At 44.2% G+C, this 19,169-nt stretch overlaps 1 protein-coding gene across 2 annotated transcripts; it reads right to left on the bottom strand.

Annotated features, from left to right (window-relative positions):
* Positions 1 to 722: 722 nt before the first annotated feature.
* On the bottom strand, positions 723 to 19,082 carry draxina (dorsal inhibitory axon guidance protein a). Of its 2 annotated transcripts, none has more exons than XM_041959475.1 (7): positions 18,965 to 19,082; positions 9,315 to 9,832; positions 7,800 to 8,020; positions 3,975 to 4,095; positions 2,900 to 2,992; positions 2,496 to 2,585; positions 723 to 1,181 (listed from the first exon to the last, which is right to left on the bottom strand). In XM_041959475.1, the coding sequence occupies exons 2-7, from the start codon at positions 9,805 to 9,807 to the stop codon at positions 1,069 to 1,071; spliced, it is 1,131 nt and encodes a 376-aa protein (XP_041815409.1). In that variant the 5' UTR covers positions 9,808 to 9,832; positions 18,965 to 19,082; the 3' UTR covers positions 723 to 1,068. The 2 variants fall into 2 exon arrangements, with proteins under 2 accessions (XP_041815409.1, XP_041815410.1); XM_041959476.1 differs by having other exon boundaries at positions 9,315 to 9,829.
* Between the last annotated feature and the right edge of the window lie 87 nt (positions 19,083 to 19,169).

Below are 19,169 nucleotides of genomic sequence, written 5' to 3'. Positions count from 1 at the left end.
GTATTGGTACTTGTACTTGAGTAGAGGGTCTCTGAATACTTCGTCCACCACTGCTGTGAGTGAGGCTGCAGTCCCATCAGACGGCTCAAACGAGATCCAATCCAACATCACGACAGAGACAATATCCTAGTAAGAGTTTAATCATGAAAACAAAAAAGACAGAAAACACAATATATAGACAGGTGTGTGTTTGAGTACAGTATAAATAAAACATATATTAAGACATGTAAAAGAAGGTCAAACAAGCATCTTTCTTTATCGTTCTATCGTTAAGTACATTTGAAGAGAAGTGGTGTCAATTTAACAAAACGCTGTTGGCAATTTAAACACATTCATATTCACAGGACAGGACGGCAGACTGGGTTCAAAAAGCATTCACAAATAATTTTTAGAGAGAAAATGTAGCAGAGGACTCACTGAAACTATTTCAGAGTAATTTTACTGAGCGGCAGCGTCCTTGACTCAATTTGAACAATTTCAGCCTCCGATTCAGAGCTCCAAGCACAGCAATTCAGCGCTAAAAATGATTTGTAAACATCGTTTGACTCAGACCGGCAGAGACGGAGACAATCAGACGCAGGAAAAACGCTGAGAGACGTTTGAAAAAGGGTTTTTCCAAAACTCACAAAATGAAACCAGCAGCAGCCATAACGGTGCTAAATATGACCACATAAACAATGAGGTGTTCACTCAGTCACGTGCTGCCAGACAAGTGAATATTTTAGACCAATTTAAAACAAATAATAATCACATTTTCTTTAAAAAAAAAAGAAAAAAAAACACTCCGTGTGGACGGAGTGAGTACTGAAAAGCCGCTCTTCATGTTTTCTTTAAAAACACGGACACGGAGCTAAAGAGGTGCTTAAAGATGGTGATTTGCTGGTTTAGAAGCTGAGGTGGAAACAAAACATCCAGTTAGGTCACCTGCCAGGTGCTTCACGCCGATCGATTTAAAAAAACCAGCAAGCCGCCATCTTTCAGCACTCGGTCTGCTGCCAGTGTCATGTGATGTCTTGATCTACTCTGTCATGGGGTCACTCTTCCTGTTCCTCCTCCATCTCCTCCTCCTCAGATAGTGATGAAGCCTCCCTGGTCACTGCTGACTGACTCTGGGACCACGCAGCGACCCCTCCTCCTGGTCACGCGCCGCTTCCGATGGAATTTAGCATAGCAACGAAACCCTGAAAGACGGCAGATAACCGTTATCTGGATAGATTTAACAGATGTGGATGTGAAGACATCAGATGAACTGCAAGTCTTTAAATGTACAAGAGCCATAGTTTGAATTAGTTTTAGGATCAAATAAACAGCTAAATCTGCAGTGCCACAGAAGCTAAGAGTGTGAAAACCAACATTATGAAAGTACTCATGGAACATTAAACCCACCTGAGATTTAACCACTTTTCTGCTTTCATGAGAACTGACCCTGGGGTGATAACAATCTACCAAACCGACGTTTCTCAACTCCAAACAATTTCACATGAAAATCAACACATATTAACACTGGGACTTTTTCTGTTTACCGCCGTTTCAGTCTGCCACTAATTTCGCCCACTCCAGGGACCCCTACCCATCATAAAACCTTAATTATAAGCAGTGAGAGGAGGGGAAAATGCTCAAATACTCGACTGCACGTGCAAAGACATGCTGCTGTAAACTCTTATACAGTTGCTAAAAGTGGCACCAAGTGGAGTGCTGCTTCAATGGGATATATGATGATTCACTGGCGTAGCTTAGCTAAGCACAAAGACTGGAAACAGGGGGAAACAGCTAGCCTGGCTCTGTCCACATATCATTTATTTTCTGAGTATTCTATTGAAAATACCACTTCATACCACGGGGCAGCTTCTACTGGGCAGTCTTGTTGTTAGAGAGCATCTTTGCTATAGTGCAGTTTAATAATAATAATAATAATGACGTACATACAAGAATTGCAGCTTAAAGTGCTTTAAGAAATCACCAAGTGAGTGCTTCACATAGAAAACAACAGAATGAACGAAGAACCAAGGACAGAAAATTAAGACGGAGAATAAAACAAACTTGAGAGCAATAGTAAAACTATAATAAAAATAAAAATGGCAATGAAAAGAATGCTTAACAGACCACTGGAAAATATGGAAAATAACCCCTACTGAACATAAAATAAATTTAAAAAATAGACTCCTTCTGCTGTTGCAGGAAACCTCTAATAAACCAGCAGCAGATGATCGCAGTGTAAATAATAAGATCTAGCCACTCCCTCCCGACCTGCAGCAACCTGTTCCCGCCATCACCTGACCTCCTGACCCCGCCTACCTGCACACCTGTTCCCACTTTGCCTCATCAGCCCTGGTGTGTATATATACACCAGCCATTTCCAGTCATCCCATGTGAGATTGGTTGTGGTGTTTTTGCCCTTTTTGACCATGAGTAAATGTGAGTTTTTTCAGATCCTGCATCTGGGTTCCACCATGTTCCCCCACTGAGTCTGTCCCCCTCATTGTTTCCTCACTCACCTTCCTCACACATGCAGTCGTCGTAGCATTTGTTGTTGAGGCCTCGGTTGTGAGGTTTGCACTCGTGTTGTCTCAGGTCGCAGCATGAGCCTTTAACAGAAGGAGCGCATTGCGTTAAACAGCCAAACGTGATATCTGCATGTAGATTATTTAAATGGGACATTGAAAAAGTAGTTGAACTAATCATTTCTGCAAGAAACTGCAGACTCACAAACATCATGTCACATGCCTTTAGTAACCAATCAGGATTTAACAGTATTTGAATCAGAATCAGCTGATTTCTATAAAGAAGAATCACATTAGGTGATTTCTGCATGTGATTGCTGCTGATTGTGTGAAGAATAGTTTGGTAAATGGTGGCTTGTGTGGTGCAGCATCAGAGCTGTCATGTGGTCCAGACTGACCTGGGAGACAGTCCAGGTGGTGGTCACATGGCTCGATGGCGTCGGCGTCTACAGTCACATTTCCACTGCTGAGGTTCTTACTCCGCCTCTTGTCTGCAGCAGGATAAAGCAATGAACAGTTTGATCCTTGGTTCCTACAGATGTTCAGTGTAACCCTGAGGATAAATTCTAATGACGATGGAGATCTGCTGACTTTTCTTCTTGTGCCGCCCGTTTGAATACATTTTCACTTCCTCTGTGAAACATCTCAGCAGCTTCTGGATGGACTGACACCAGATTTCAAAGAGACATTCATGGTGCCCAGAGGATGAATCTTAAGCACTCTGGTGATCACCTGAATTATCCTCAAACTGTATTTTGGTTTATGACTAAAAACCTGCAGAAGCAGTGACATTTCCATCAGCTCAGCTGTGCTTTAGTGTACTAACATGCTGAAGTAAGATGGTGAACATATCAAACTTTACACCTCCTGAACATGAACATGCTAGCATTGTCATTGTTAGCCTGTTAGCATGCTGATGATGAGCATTTCATTCAAAGCAACACTAGCCAGCCATTAGCATGGCTCTCATTTTAAATGTAAAACAATTATTTAACCTTCGTATTGTCTTCCCATCTACTATATGATATGCAAACACGTGAAAACAGGTCAAAATTGACCCGAAGACAATAGGAGGGTATAATAAGGACGATTTTAGTTTGATATGCCTGTGAATATTCTCATTCATCCAGGTCATTGTAAGCTTTAGGGCATTCAATCGTTCGCAACCAGACTAGATAGGACAGCTCTAGTCCAATGCAATGGTGTTAGGTTCAAGTATTTATCCCCTGAGTGTGGGTCTCACTCAGGGGATAAATACTTGAACCTAACACCATTGCATTGGACTAGAGCTGTCCTATCTAGTCTGGTTGCGTGCGAACTGATGAAGACTGCTCGGATGAGAGGCGAAACGTCTTCTAAGACAAACTGACGAGGTCTAGTTGCGAACGATTGAATGCCCTAAAGCTTTAGTTTGATATGTTTCCACCAAACCAGTTTTCAAATGAGAGCCTTTTAGAAGCCCAGCATACTGACCTTTCTTCTTGGAAGACGGCCAGGTGTCCACAGGTTTCATGTCCTCGTAGTCTGTCCAATCAAAGAGCGCCATGTCCAACGTTGGCATCACCTCTCCTTGCCCTTTTCCTCTTCCAGACCTCTGAAAAGGGAAACATAACATGAAGTAACACCTCACATTTCATAATCTCTACATTTCAGCAGGAACATTTGCATACAGGCTTAACTCCCGTTCTATATAAGAACTCCACACAGACCGGCTCAAACATGCCGAAGTGCAGATCTGTAAACATCTAATCCATCTTCAATTAGTTTCAGCGTGCTGAGTAAGGTCTGCCTCCATGGCAATATTTGAAATATCTTCTTTATTTATACATTCAAATGCAACTGTGATCAGAATATGAAGATGTGTATTAAAAACTAATTCTAAATTTGACACAATCCAACATATGAGCTGCTGCAGAGAATACATTGGAGAGATCAGTTCAGTCGCCTCAGATGTTACTGCAGCAGCAGCAGATGACGGTGGTTTGATTTGTTGACTGTCTTTTCTATCAGAATTGCGAGCAAACACATTCGTGGCGTTCACACATCGGACTCGTGTTGCGACGAGCAGCTGCAATGATTCATAAAACGCCCTCGCGGAGTCAACAGAGACGGCAGCAGGGCTTTAAAACCCCATCGATTGGTGGCAGAACGCGACTGCCCACAGTCTGGAATACAAATATACAGTATATCACAGCATTTGTGCCGTTAATACAGACACAACACACAGACGTGTAGATAGAAACATACAGTTCATTACACACAGCCACGGGCTTTATTTCCCGCCAGCTGGGGCGGCAGGCGGCTACTGAAGCCTGCAAGTGATCGGTGGACCTCGTGGATGTTTTATTATTCCTGTACTGTATGTGTGACTGCAGTTTGGGAAGATGTTTAAATAGATGCAATGTTTTAATTTCTAAGCATTGTTTCTGGGAGTATTTTTTTGTCTTATTCATTAATATCAGTACAGCAGTGCTGTTTGTGCTGCCGCTACAGCTGTTATTGATCCTGGTTTTATCGTGGTTGCCAGTCTTGTACTCACCAGAACAAAAAGTCCTCTTACGTGAGCGACAGCGAGCCTGTTTGCCTTCAAAAACGGCCGTTACGGCTGTTATAAAAACAGCTGAGGCAACAAAAACTACTTGATTAAGGCTGATGAAAGATCACAGACTTGATTGAAAGAATCCAACGTTGACTGCTGGTAGGACACAGGATGCAAACTGCTGTCTCTGATGACTCTGAACTCTTGTCTAGATCCACAAAATATGAAAACAAAACACTTTATTTTGGGCTATATTGAACATTACAGTCTGAGGCTGCTGTTTTTAACCTTTAAACTTTAAGCAATCACAAATATATTGCACAGTGATTGCAAGTAAACTGACTACTCCAACACTTTGTCTCCTGTACTGATGTACAATGACTCATTTTGTAGTAGTCAGCTGTATATTTATGTGCTTTATGTTTCAAGGCACAGTTTTCCATGACAAAGGTTGGATTGGAAAATAAAAACAGTGTAAATTCCTGCTAAATTCCAATCCATAAATTCATATAAAGGTATGAGTGTCATAAATTCAGATATCCTGCCACAGTAAAATAATCTCATTCGCTGAGCCAGAACTTTCTGCAATAGAAGCCATAAAAACGTCACCGCTGTCGTCTTCCTCACACAGAGGACACAAAGCAGAAATGTCAGATGGTATAATTAAGTCAGCGGGACTTGAAATGTCTCCTGAGGAATACTTTTTCCCAGAAAGACATCCATCAACGAGTGAGAATCAACCTCCTCATGGAAACAGATCCATACTTGTTTCCTTTCACCCTCAGGAAATGAGCCTATATGGAAATATCAATTAGATTAATTGCAGAGGGCTACATACTTGCGCTCTCCTGCTCATTAAACCATCAACAGAAGATCGAACATTAATTAAGAAGCCTTGTCGCATGTTCGTGCTACTGAAGCAAAGGTCAGGAGAGGCTATCGCTTTTTTCTTCTGTGGTCCAATAATGTTCGATTGTCCTCATTGCAAAGACTCCTGGACTGAGACATCTTATGAACAGAACGGCGAGCAGTCCAGCCCACAGACGTCAAACACAGAGGCCGATCACATATCACTCTTGCAAGAAATCTGTTTTTCTGAATGGAAGACGGGGAAGTCCATTTGAGACTGTCCTCACCTGTAAAATGACGGCACCTGTGGTTTGGTTAATCACCTAAAACAGCCCATGTTTACAATTTCCTGGCAAGAATCGCCACCACTATTTTTAAAACTGGATAATAATGGAGGGCTTTTATATCGGAAAAAATGCTTTGTGTCTATTGTGAAAAAATATTAGACTTAAATTATACCTTTTGAAGAATGTAGTAAGTACACTTTGTGTAAATAGTTGCTAAACTGGCACAACTTTTTACAAACTTTTAATGTACTGAAGTCCTCCAGTGAGAATCAGGATTCATGAGCATTGAAAACACACGTGCAGTACAATTGTATTATGTCACCAGTGTGTTGGAAAAATACTTAAATATACTTAAAATTAACTGAAATTAAAGTACACTTTAATGAAACATGCTGATAGTGTTTTACAAAGGACTGGACTCCTCTACACTGTTTATAAATGCACTATCATTAAGTATTTGTAATTTAGTACACGTTTTAAAAGCACACATAAGTACAATTTATGATTTTTACAAGCACTTTGAAGTACCACTTTAAGTACTGCAGAATTAGTATATTCGTTTTTAATGCATTTAAGTAGAACTTAACGACATCTGTTTAGAAGTACACTTTTTAAAAGTATGTGTCAAACGTACTTTAAATTAAGTAAAAAAAATTGTACTTAAATTATATTTCTTTAGGTTTTGAGAGTGAAGATAAACACTGGCTTCAAAAAGGCAAAACGTTCTGGGCGTCTTTTCAGCATGTGACCACTGACAATAGATGAAAATTAGCCTTCTAGGCTAACTTTAGCTCATTTGCATTTTTTTCAGTTCATCAGTAATAATTAGTTTTAGTAGCTGGACCTGTCCCACTGCAGGGTGATCCACGAGATTCTTTAAAAAAATGTCCATCAACATCTTTACTGAGCCTCCACAAAACAACTGTCCATCAAACAGAGCTGCTGATCCTGTGACTGAGGCACCAGCGCCCTCCAAGCTGCTGGCTGTTTGTAACAGCAGCTGTGACAAATGTAAAAGCTTTCACAAAGTGGGCACCGGCTCAATACCTATTGACGTCAGGTGCCGTCTTGTCTTAAAGAGCCTCATCTGTAGCGGCTCCAAGATTACAGGAGGCTGAGGACACACTCATGAATGCTGCTCATGCACGCTGCCGAAGCGCCTCGCAGGGCGAATGTGACAGGTGGTGCCTCATGCACTCCTGCAGATTTTTCAGTGCACGTGCCCACAGTCGGACACAGAAAAGACTCCCCGAGCTCACATACATCCCGTCCTGCCACGTTTTCTAATAAAGGAAGGTAGTTAGAGAAAATGTGCTGCCGGACTCTGAACTGTGTGATTTTGATCCCAGAGGCGTAGTTTTATTATACGGAGCGCCGCCATATTTATCACACACACTGTGACCGGGAGCCGGTGAGCATGGCCTGCCGGAGGATATTTTTCACAAGCAGCACTTTCAGGTTCTCGCTGTAGAGAGTGTCATTTCCAAGATGAGCTATGAGGTTTGCGGCAGCATAACGGCAGTAATGGGGCCCATTTTCGCTCTATTTCCCCCGCACACTGGGATCACACTGAGGCACAACAGACGCAGCCTTTAATAAGCACTTGGGTTTCGTTGGGGTTACCTGGGGTTTGGTGGAGGCCGGGGGCAGCGTTGGGGGATGCTCGTTCATCACCGTGGTAACCATGGAGGAGCCGGAGCCAAAGACGGCAGTGATGGGGGAGGGGGCCTCACCGGGTGGGGTCACGCTGAGGGAGGGGGAGGCGGCAGAGGGGGAGGAGGGAGGATCCTCGAACAGATCTCTGTCCTTAAACGCAGAGCTCAGCTCAGGCTCGGGAAGAAACCCTGGACAGACGGGACGGACGGAAAGAGAAAATATTACTCCAACACTGATCTGTGGCGACAACTTTCTACAAACATGAGACGAGTTTGCTGACGAATTTTCAATCGAAGGTTTTGGATTTCTTTTTCCAGAAACAAGGTTACTCTGAAAAACCCACACACACTGACGTCAGCAGTTTTCAGGGACTGTTTATCCTGTAGAGACTACAGTAGTTACAGTTCAGTTAGTTCCTCTTCGCAGCGATGCCTTTTTATCAATGATGTGAGCACCGTCAGATCTGTGCTATGACAGTGTGACAGTGTGACAGCGAGCACAATCAAAGCAGCCGCGCCTCAACTGTTCATGTCAAAATGTCTTCAGTGGAAAAGGCCTGAAGCTCCTTGTTGCTTGTTCGACACTGGAGAGCTCCGCAGACGTGGATAATTTGTTAGAAAGAGGATCTATGAGCCTGTTTACACCGGGTGCTGACATGCGTCGCGAGTGATCCGATCACACGTGGACAGCTCTAAGTACAGGTGTGAATTTGGAGACATTCTTTTAGCTGTGGATGTGTGAATGTGTCCTGGGCCACGCTGTCTGATTTTCACTTGGTTCACTTCAATAATGCAAATTAGGTGTTTGGGCTCTCTTACCTGGCGAGATAAGCAGTTTGTTATCAGCAGTTTGTATCTATTTGAACTGATTTCACCGTGAAAGAGTAACTCCAACTCCCCCAGACTCCCTTAAAAAATCAAGCAATTTTGAGAGTTGTTAAGAAGGGAGCAAGTTGTGAAACGGCTAAAGGCAAAGACAACATTTTACTGATGTTAAACAATATTACAAATACAGTAAACAGTAACAAATAAAAGACTATTCTTTGGAGAAAGTGGAGAAAGTCCCCAGACTCCCTTTAAAAAACTCACAATTTTGAGTTGGTGCATTAGGAGAAATTATTAATGAACAAAGAGGGCAAATTCATAATTACTTTGTCCATCTTGTAAATTCAGCAAATGTTCTACATGAATTTGTTTATATCTTTGTGTATAAAAAGCGTTTGTCCCAGTGTTTTGGTTACTACTGTTGTGCCGCAGGCTAAAAAAAACTATGTACGAATATGTACGTGTTTATCTTCTCATAGCAGGGAAGTTGAGATTCAATCACAAGTGGTCATTTGGGACACCTGTAGAGACTCATTGTAATGCAAGCCGTGTAATGCCGTACTTCGAGCTGCCCACCTCTGATGGATTACCCAGGATGCATGTTTATACCAGGCGTGAACAGGCTCTGTATTCTGCATGTCTGGATCCGGTGGCTCACCTTTTCCATGCCGCCCCTTGTCACGACGACTCCCTTGTCTCCTGTGCTCAAAATGGTGTCCATGCCCATTCCCGTGTCCATGTCCCCTTCCTTTTTGTGTCCCCAGAAGGTCGTTTTCCCTGGCCTGGGACGAACCCTTCATACCCATTCTAACTCTGTCTCTGTCCCTGCCCGGGCCCATCTCGAGTCTCACCGGGCTCAAACTCTCCAGGCCCGTCCCGTCATCCTCGGGCCTGGCCAGGGGGTGCAGGGGCCTGTGGGAGAGCAGCCCGGCTCCGCCCTTGGCGGCACGGGCCCCCTGGCCCCCGTGCCCTCCGCGGTCCCTGCTGTAACGGTGGCCCTGTAGACCTTGAAGGGGGTGCAGCTGGATGTTGCCGCCACCTGCTGAGGTCTGTGCCTGTCTCCTCTTGCCGTGAGGGGATCCGGGCTCAGCGCTGTGCGACAGGACCAGGGTGGCAAACAGGAACGCCAGCAGACTCCAGGAGACGGCCATTGTGTGTAAAGCACAACACCACCTGCTGGGAAGAGAAAATACATCTCAGCATCGCACACATTCTGATGTGATTAGATTCAAATCACTGATGCTTAAGCTGCATTCATTACTTATACAAAACAATCTGGTGCTTTTGATGGACTATATCATCAAAATTAGAGCAGAAACGATCAGTTGATTAACTGATTAGACAGTGAAGCAAAAAATCGATAACTATTTTGATAATTACTTTCAGTCATGTGTCATAAACTGAACTTATTATTATTTTGTACTGTAGGATAATGAGAAGTTTGGGCTGTAGGAAACAGAGAAAGGCTTTTTTTTTTAACTTTCTTCCACCATTTTATGGAACAAATGACAAATTGATTAATCAAGACAGTAATTGCCAGATTGATTGTTCAGCCAGTGACTTCTTGAATTTCGTGTGCAGTATGTATTTATGCATTTGACGACACAACACTGGAGACATAAATGAAAATCTTGTATATTGCACACGAGTCAAATACCTGAATCTGAATGTGGGGCTGCCACTATCCAACAGAGCATATTTTAAGATATGTTGTACTCTGAAGCAACAGTTGTTTAAAACACAATGATCATCTGACTTTTCAACTTTTCAAAGGTTTGATACGCACAATAAATACTGTCAGTGCAGCATTCCTTTAAAACCTCTGAATCCATTTGCATTCCTAATTTTCGAAGAATCGCATCTTTTTTTTCCCGTTTTGTGACGTGGCCCCTGTCCCGCTGGGTTCCCTCTTCCATCACCCACCCCTTCACATCCAGACTGCATCGCTCTCAGCCTCTCGACTCAGCCATTTATCTGGACTTGGTGGCTTTGAGGAGGCGATAAAGAGGTGGACGGACACTTCTGCTTCCTTTTAAAAGCGACTTCCAGCCTGCATTCCTGCACCTTCGTGCCACACTCAATATGAGATGCTGCACTGCGCACATCCTTCATCGCTGCCTATTCAGTGGTCTCGAGAGCCCTCCGACCGTACCCTTCATTACAAAAGTCAACATATCTGTGAGGTGTGACTGAACTGAAATATGAGGGTCTGTGTATCTGCACTGGAGTCCCGGCAGCTCGTCCAAACGTGAGCAAAATGATGCTGTTGAGTGCAGTGGAAGCTCTTTCCTTCTCTATTCCCATCTTAATGTTCCAGTACAGTCAGTGGTAATTAACTATGATTTAATGTCAGTAAAGGCTTATTGCACTCATTATGACATTTAGTAGTAAATGCATTTTGAAAGATTATTGCATAGAGTATTTCCTGCCGTTGATTTGAAATATCAAGACATTTACTTGTTGGGTGTATTTTTCACACTTCATACAAAATTCTCAATGCTTCACACATTAAACACAAACTTAAACAACTAATTTTGTTGCTTAACTTACTTGAAATAATTTAGATTTAGGTCAGACACAGCAGATGAGTGAACATCAAAATGACAGTAACAAATGGTTTGTTTTCTCGTCCACTTTCAAACACAGAGACAATCCATCGACACGCGCAACGCCATTGTGGCGCCGTGGCAGGCGACTCCTTTGTGTTAAAAGACAAACGGCGGTGCGCGGCATACAGAAAATCAATGAGGGAGAAGTATTGAGCTGCTGGTGATGCCGTGTGCATGTGCTGTGTGAGCGTCTGTGAGGTGGCGTCGGGGGGGGGTGGTTGATAAGATCTCTGCTCTTTCATCACGCTGACACAAACCAAGTTTAAAACACACACCCTTGGGTTTACAGTGGGTTATTTAGTTGTTTCTAAAAACAGGATGGAGGCGGCAGGGCGGAGAGGATGCTGCCGATGTCGGGGGAAATTTGCAGTGCGAGCGCAGGCTGCGCCCTGAGGGATTTAGAGGCAGACTGCGTCGGCCGGCCTCTGGGAGTTCGACCAGCTGTGCAGTTTGCAAAGAAGAGTGTGAGGCCGGCTGCTGAGGTGAGACCTTTATCTCCAAACAGGCCTTCAGAGAGTCGGGGGGAGGGCAACCGGCCGTGTCGCACACAAAGTGTTGAGCCAGGATTACGCTCTGTCTGTCTGACACACGAGGTGCTGCTTCTGTCGAGCCGCCTGGACCCTGAACGACCAAAAGGGTCATTTAATAAGAAAGCAAACTGAAGTGTGAGGGGCCAGTGGAGATAGAAGAGACCACAGAGATCACATGACGCTCTGATATCTGTCCAAGGAATAGGTTGACATTTTGGCTTATTTGCTCGCTTGCAAAGAGTAAGATGGCAAGATTGATACCACTCTTAAGTCTATACGGTAAACATGATGCCACAGCCGGCAGCTGGTTAGCTTAGCTTAGCAAAGTGAATGGGAATAGAGGAAACACCTGCCAGCACATCTAACGCTCATTAATTAACGCATTATATCTCCTTTCTTGTATCTCAACCAAACCAAATGGTAAAAAGTGTGGTTTCACCAGCGATGCTTCAGGCACCAGTTTGATCTGTCAGAGCTGCTAATTGGACGGTCGAACAGCTTCGGAAACCCCCTCCTCACTCCTTTCTGAGGTCAGAACTGGGCACAATTTCCAAAACTGACAACATTCACATCCAGCTCACGCAGCAATTGGTCAGGTTTCTTTGTTGCGCACCTATTTGTGGCACTTTTCATGTGAACAAGGTCAGTGCAACACTATGAATGCCTTCCAAGAGAGAGTGTGTGAAAATATGCACCGTTATGCTCATATTTAACCGATATTCCATCTGCCTGTGTTTCTTTGGAGTAGTTTTATACTTTTTCCTTCCAACGTGGACGGACAACAAACAAACATCATGGTCTAGCACAACGTGGCCTTTTCCTGCTTCAGTCCTTCACATAACGCCGTATAAAACCGCAATATGTATACGTTTGTACTGTTTTTTGTACAAATTTAACAAACAAAATAAAATGTGAGCTTTAGCAGAGCTTGTAGGCTAATTTTGTTCCCTTTGGACAGAGCAAGGCGAGCTGTTTCCCCCTGTTTCCAGTCTTTGTGCTAAGCTAAGCTAACCAGCTCTATTTCCTGGACAGAGTGGTATCATTTTCTCAAATACCTCGGCAAGAAAGGTAATGAGCATATCTCTAAACGTCTTGAACTCTTCTTTAAAACTCCACCCAAAAAAATCAACCCTGAAAGCATCGAATAGTGAGATTTTGTTGGAATATTCCTTTAATGTAATTTATCTTTCGTCTCGGGAATCAAAAGCAGCAAACACAGATGTCTTGTTTGTTTGTACCCGCCTATCTCATTTAGCATCAACACTCAAAATGTTTGCGGACACAGAACCAGCAACGCATCAACTGAGGTGGAGCTGATAGCAGCAGCCGAGCAACACCACGAGGACGCGACCCTTCGAAAAATTAATTTTCCACACATGAGGGAAAGATGTGACGCCTCCATAGAAACAGAAGGCACAGTGCGTCAGAACAATCGAATCTAAGGCCTGAATAGACCTGTCAAGAGAAAGAGGCAGGCGGAGATGGGGGGGTGAGCGAGCATCTCAGCACAGCGGTGCCCTGTTTTCCTCTCTCAGACTTTCATGTGCTGCTAACAGGTGGTCCTTTGAGGAGACACAGGATGGGGACGATAATGGAGCACTCTGGGTGGCATTCCGGGTTTTAAGCACAGTCTCTTGTGTGTGATAAACAACCTCTGCGAACAACACAGCCTCCTGCCAGAGCCTGTATTATACATGGCTGCGTGTCGTAGGCAGGGCACAGCAGGGCGAGCATCTGCTAGCGAGGCGACGGGAGGCCAAACGAGTGGCCTGGAACTGACGACTTTCATTCCCAAATGAGATAATGCGCCATTTGAACGGTAACATTTACACAGAGGCTGATGCTGTGTGGAGCTGCTGAGACAAACGATCGTTTGGACTTCAGCTTCCTGGTTGTAAGAGTGAAAATGTGTTAATGTCCTACTTAGTATGAGTGATGTGCGGAGCCCCGGAGTGGCCATAGAGAGAAAACAATACAGTAAATATATACGTGCTTTACTCAGTGAGCACTCAAAATGCTTTTGCAAATCATTGGCACATTTTGGTTCATTCGTGCACATGAAATACAGTCAGTGAAGAACAGGATCCTTGACTTTAGATGATCCACTTCCATATGACGAAAGCCTCGACGGCATTTGAAAGCTACAGTAGCTTGGAAAATAGCAATAAGGGGCTCTGAATTTGATGAACTTCCTGTTTACAGACCACAAATGAGACAAGGATTAAGTTGGAAAAATGATTGTAGGTACTGTGGTTAAACGTTTCCAAGCCGTGAACCATCGAGGCTTTCGTCGTGCGGAAGCTCGTGAGGTTTCATCTCAGTAGGTTGCAAAAACGAGAGATGCTTCCTGACGCTGACGCTTTGTACTCTTATGTTGTGCACGCAAATTAACAAAAGAGGTGGGAAAGCATTGTATCTTGTGCTCATTTGATATAACTTCAAATGCTCAATAAATAAAAAAAGTTGTTTTTTCCCTCCGCAGCTATGGCTCCTACACGAACTCTGTGTTTTCTGCCAAAGTTTGAAAAGTTCTGGTTGCTTCACTGGAGACTTTTCTCAGTCTCCTCTCTTTTGTGAGATTGTCTCGCTGTTGGGGAAACATGATGTCACGTATTTCTGTGCGCCAGCCAGGATTCAACAATATATAAATCAGAGTCTGGTGACAGTTGGAGGCCGTTAGCTTATGCTGCCACTCGGATGGGATCGAACGACACCCCCACAGTCCTGAAGAAGCAGAATCCTGATTGTTAAACTCTTAATAAACAAACCTATGGACGTTTTTTCAGAATGTTAAATTTCATTTATTTAGTCATGAATATTTATTGTTGTAGAAAAATAATCAAAATTTGAAACCAAGCCATCAAGTTGAAATGCTGTTTTTTCCCTCTAAAAATGAATATAGAGCCTTTTCAGATATAAATGTTTGACTTGATGGAGAGAGATTTATCACAATGGCAAAGGTTGAGGACTGGACCATGTGACTCACTCTGAGAGGCCACACTCACATCTGAATTTTCAAAAACAAATAAATCAAGATGCATGACGTTGACCTGCATTAAATTGTCCTGGTTTAGATGTTACTAACTAGCTATTATAACTCCATTCATAATTTTATAGCAGCATCAGTGATAAAGTGACTTTATAGCCAATCAGAGGTCCTTACAGCCTGCAGAGCAACAGCAAAATGGTCGTGAGGGTTATAATGTACTGTAATAACTCTGTGTGTGTGTGTGTGTGTGTGTCACTGCAGCGACACACATTAAGGCGTGTCTCGAACCAGGACTACCTCTACAGAGTGGCGAGGATGCTCGTGGTGTCAGGGGAAATTTACAATGCAGAAATAACCACAAGTCTTGGGCAACTTCACGTCTCATTCTGACCTCAGACAGGATTTATGATCTGGCCAGTTTATGGACGTCTGAGCTCAGGAGAGCACGTAGAGAAAATATGTGCCGCAATATAAAATATAATGAAATCTTAAAATCAATTCTACATTTTTAGGAAGCCTGAGCAGGAGAGATAAAATTGTTTTATTATGGTTTACATTTTGTCGGAAGCTTTCATAAGCACAGCGTACAGTGTGAGACGCCACCACATGAATCCGAGCAGAATGTGTGAAGTATGAAGCGTTTCTTATAAGAAACTGCAAAAGGGGGGCGCTATTGGAGGGCTGGGTGATTAAGCTCTGATGAGATCAGAGACCTCTCTCCAGTCTGTGATCTCCAGTCAGTCCCTTAAGCATGGCGATCACTCCTGTGACACGCTCGTCACAAAAACGTACTTAACAGTGAGCGGACCCAGACCTGTTCCCGAGATGAGGAAGGTGAGAGAGAGGAAGAGCAGCGAGGCGGAGCGGGAGGCGACCCCGGTGTTCAACTGCTGCATGTGTGCATCTTCTAGCTTCACCTGCTGTGACACCAAACCCCCAGGAGCCATCTGCTCCTGTTGTTTCATCTCTCATAGCAACCAGCAGGGCCATAAGGATCCAGCAAACAAAGCCTCCTGAAACAGGCTGTGGAGACAGAGCCGTCAGGCAGAGGCCACCTTCAAGGCCTTTTTACCTCTTCTCTTCCTGGCCACATAGTGAGATTAGAGGCATGAAGGAATAGTTCAAGATGTGGGCTCTTATTCGCTTTATGGTGGATGAGTGGATGAGAAGGTGCTACAGCTAGAAGCTCATTAGCTTAGCTTAGCACGAAGACTGAAAAAGGGGCAGAAAACAGCAAGCCTGATCTCAAAATCTACCTACCAGCATCTGAAAAGCTCAATTAACACATAATTAACACATAATATCTCATTTTTCTAATCTGTACAAAAACAAAAACTCCAGAAATAATGACATTTATTCCTCCAGGAAGTCACTGTCACTGTCACAGGAGGTGTGAAGCTGGAACAAACTGAATACCTCCTTTCAGCTGCACGGCTCGCTGAGCAGCGGCGTCGGTATCTGTTGTAAACAGATACGACAGACAAAAAGTGCGTGATTAAATATAATAGACACGAAGAAGAATAAGTGTGTGCTCCCGCGTCCGCACAGAGCCATTCGTCTCTGTCTTAAAGCAATAACGCCGACTCTTTGATGCATAAACAGCTACTCCTATATCTCTCATCTTGGGCAAAACAGGTCTAGTTTGTGAACGTGCACCAAATTGCCATAAATATCAGCTCAATAACAAGCACCCAAATTACAGCTCCAGTTAAAGCCTCTGCATAATAAACACCCCCGCCGAGCTGCAGTTAAACCATAAAACTTCATTTCCTCAAGGGCCAATGCCACTGACTTCAGCAATATAAAAGTGCTTTGTCTCCAAAAATCCTTTGCAAACAGTATCGGTGGGTTTCACACAATGACTGGGAGTTTTTTTTTTAGTGTGTATTGGATGGCAAAGGCCCCTGGAAGCAACACGGGGTGATTAAAAGAAAAAAAAACAAGAGCCATAAGGAAGGTCCATCTGTCAGCAAGTGAGCCGGAGCAGAGAGCAGGGAGACGCCAAGTGAGTCACTGGTAATTTGGTTGCAGGTACAACAGATGTGGGGCGAGACCAGAACATTGTCACTGATGCATGGAAACATCAGCGACATCCTGCGACGTGGCCCTTATCTCCCGTGTGAGTGCAGCGAGGCCTGCACACACACACACACACACACACACACCGTTACAATCAATGCATGCACACAAACACACACTCACAGCGGGGAAACCTCCTCCAGACACCCACATAGAGGCATGTTCCAAAAATGCTGTGAGACACAAACAGCACCAGAAGCACAGCAAGAGGCGTCCCACAGAGAGGGGAGAGAATGAGAGAGACAAAAGGGAGGAGGGGGAGAAGGAGGAGGAGGAGGGGGGAGGGAGAAACTGAGAGGAGGAAAGGAGAAAATAAGATGAATGCGGTGAGAGAGGAGAGGGAGAAAGACGTGAGACGGGAAACAGAGAGGGAGGGAAAGGAGGGAGAAATGAAAGCGGGGGAGAGCGAGACAGGGGGAGGATTTATCCTGTCTTAATTAGAACAAAGTGTCGGTGGCATCTCTCATTTCGTGGCAGATAAGGACACCAGCCGAGTCCCCTCGAACTCGCAGGAAACAACAAAGCTCTGGCTTCCCAAACCAGCAACAAAACTTGCTCTTTGCTAACCCCGTGAAATCTGGACACCTGGGTCTGGATCTGGACGCTCCGCATGGGAACAGTTTGACCGGTCAGCAGGGGTGGGGGTGGGGGGGGGGACTCTCCTGTTTAGAGATGATCAAGTGAAGCATGTAAACGCATTATATGAACCCAAAGTCCCCCCACCACGCCTTCGGTGGAAGCAAGCAGCGTTGACCGCCTGCCAATGTTGAAAGAGTCTTGATCAAACAGATGCAGCCACGCTTGGCAGTGACGTTCGAGGCGAGTTTCACACCACGGTGGAGGAGAGGTGGATGTTGAGCAATGTAGCCTTCTGGCGGAGACTCAAACTCAGGATAAAAGAAATGAAGGGAATTGCTTGTGTGTTGACTGGAGGCACAAAATTAAGACAAGCTGTGGTCCTTTAAAGGCGGCTTGAGTCACTTTTAGACTGGATTTTCTAAACGTATGAGATGATTTCACACTTTCCTGTAAAAAAAAACTACATTCATTTCCACTTGAACATCAAATGATGTTTGTGTGTCCTCGGGTTATCTTTTCATTTGCACTTATTAGTGAGTCTGAGCTTTGTTTTGGCCCCGGGTCGACTCTCTGTGGGGCCCTTCCACACTCCTGATCCTGTCTGATGCTTCCCTGCTGATTGATTTGCTATTAATTAACTGCGACTTATTAGTGTGAGTCTCCAATAATTGCTGCTTTGCAACATGTTTCACTTTTAATTGCGTGGTGTCACACTGAGACTCCCAACTTTAATCTCCAATCGCTGCTTTCCTTTATCTCTCTCTCTTATCTACACACACACACAGACACACACACACACACAGACACACACACACACACTGTTTCACGCTGTCTTCGGTGCGCAGTGAGCAACAATGAGCTGTCAGATGAGTGATAATCGCTGCAATCTTCTCTGATTCTCCTCACCATTCATCCGATGAATTCCTTTGTGATATCGATGTGAATTTAAAGCATGACAACAGGAAGCGCCGCCAATCACAAAAGTTCAACTGATTATCGGGTTAACTCATTTTTTTTCTGGTATCAAACCAAATCTAATTTTCTGTTGGCAAACAGTCATCCTCGCTCTTAATCTGCCTGTGTTGATCGACACTCTCTCTGCAAGTCAGACTGGCTTCCCCCCCCCTGAAACTGGGAAGGAGCAATTTGCATTAATTAAGATAATAAGTTTTGGGCCATTATTAAGATGCGGCATTGGTGCGTTTTTACGCGCAGGTGGAAAATTGTTCGGAACAACTGCAATAAATCTTTGCTTTTGATAAGGAGGATCCTGCTGCAGAACTGGACCTTTAGACAGTCTATTGTATAAGTAACATAAAATAATGTAACACGGGACACATAAAATGCTATAAATTACCATAAAGTCACAGCAAACTCATTAGCGCATCACAGAAACACCACAAACCCTTTAAACACACTGAAGAAACGATACTAACGTGGGTGAAACCCTCCAAACGCTAAAAACCAACCCAGACACTCACGCTGGGGATAGTGCAGTTAGTGTATGAAGATAATTCCTTACCGTTTGTTTGTTCTTATTGTTTTCCCGTGCTGTTGTTTGTGGTTTGCGGCTGCAGGCTGGCAGCGGACAGGACCGACACAAAGCAGCAGCAGCGGCGGCACCTCCGTAGTCCTCCTCCTCTCCGTGCGCCCCGGGATGTGCCGAGCATCCGGACCCTCTCCTGCTTCTTAAGAGGAGGAGAGTCACCACCGGCTCCGAGCGCTCG

This window comes from Chelmon rostratus, chromosome 2, assembly GCF_017976325.1.
Source record: "Chelmon rostratus isolate fCheRos1 chromosome 2, fCheRos1.pri, whole genome shotgun sequence".
NCBI lineage: Eukaryota > Metazoa > Chordata > Actinopteri > Chaetodontiformes > Chaetodontidae > Chelmon > Chelmon rostratus.
Note: the sequence above shows the minus strand (reverse complement) of the source record. Positions and strands in the feature narration are given on the sequence as shown.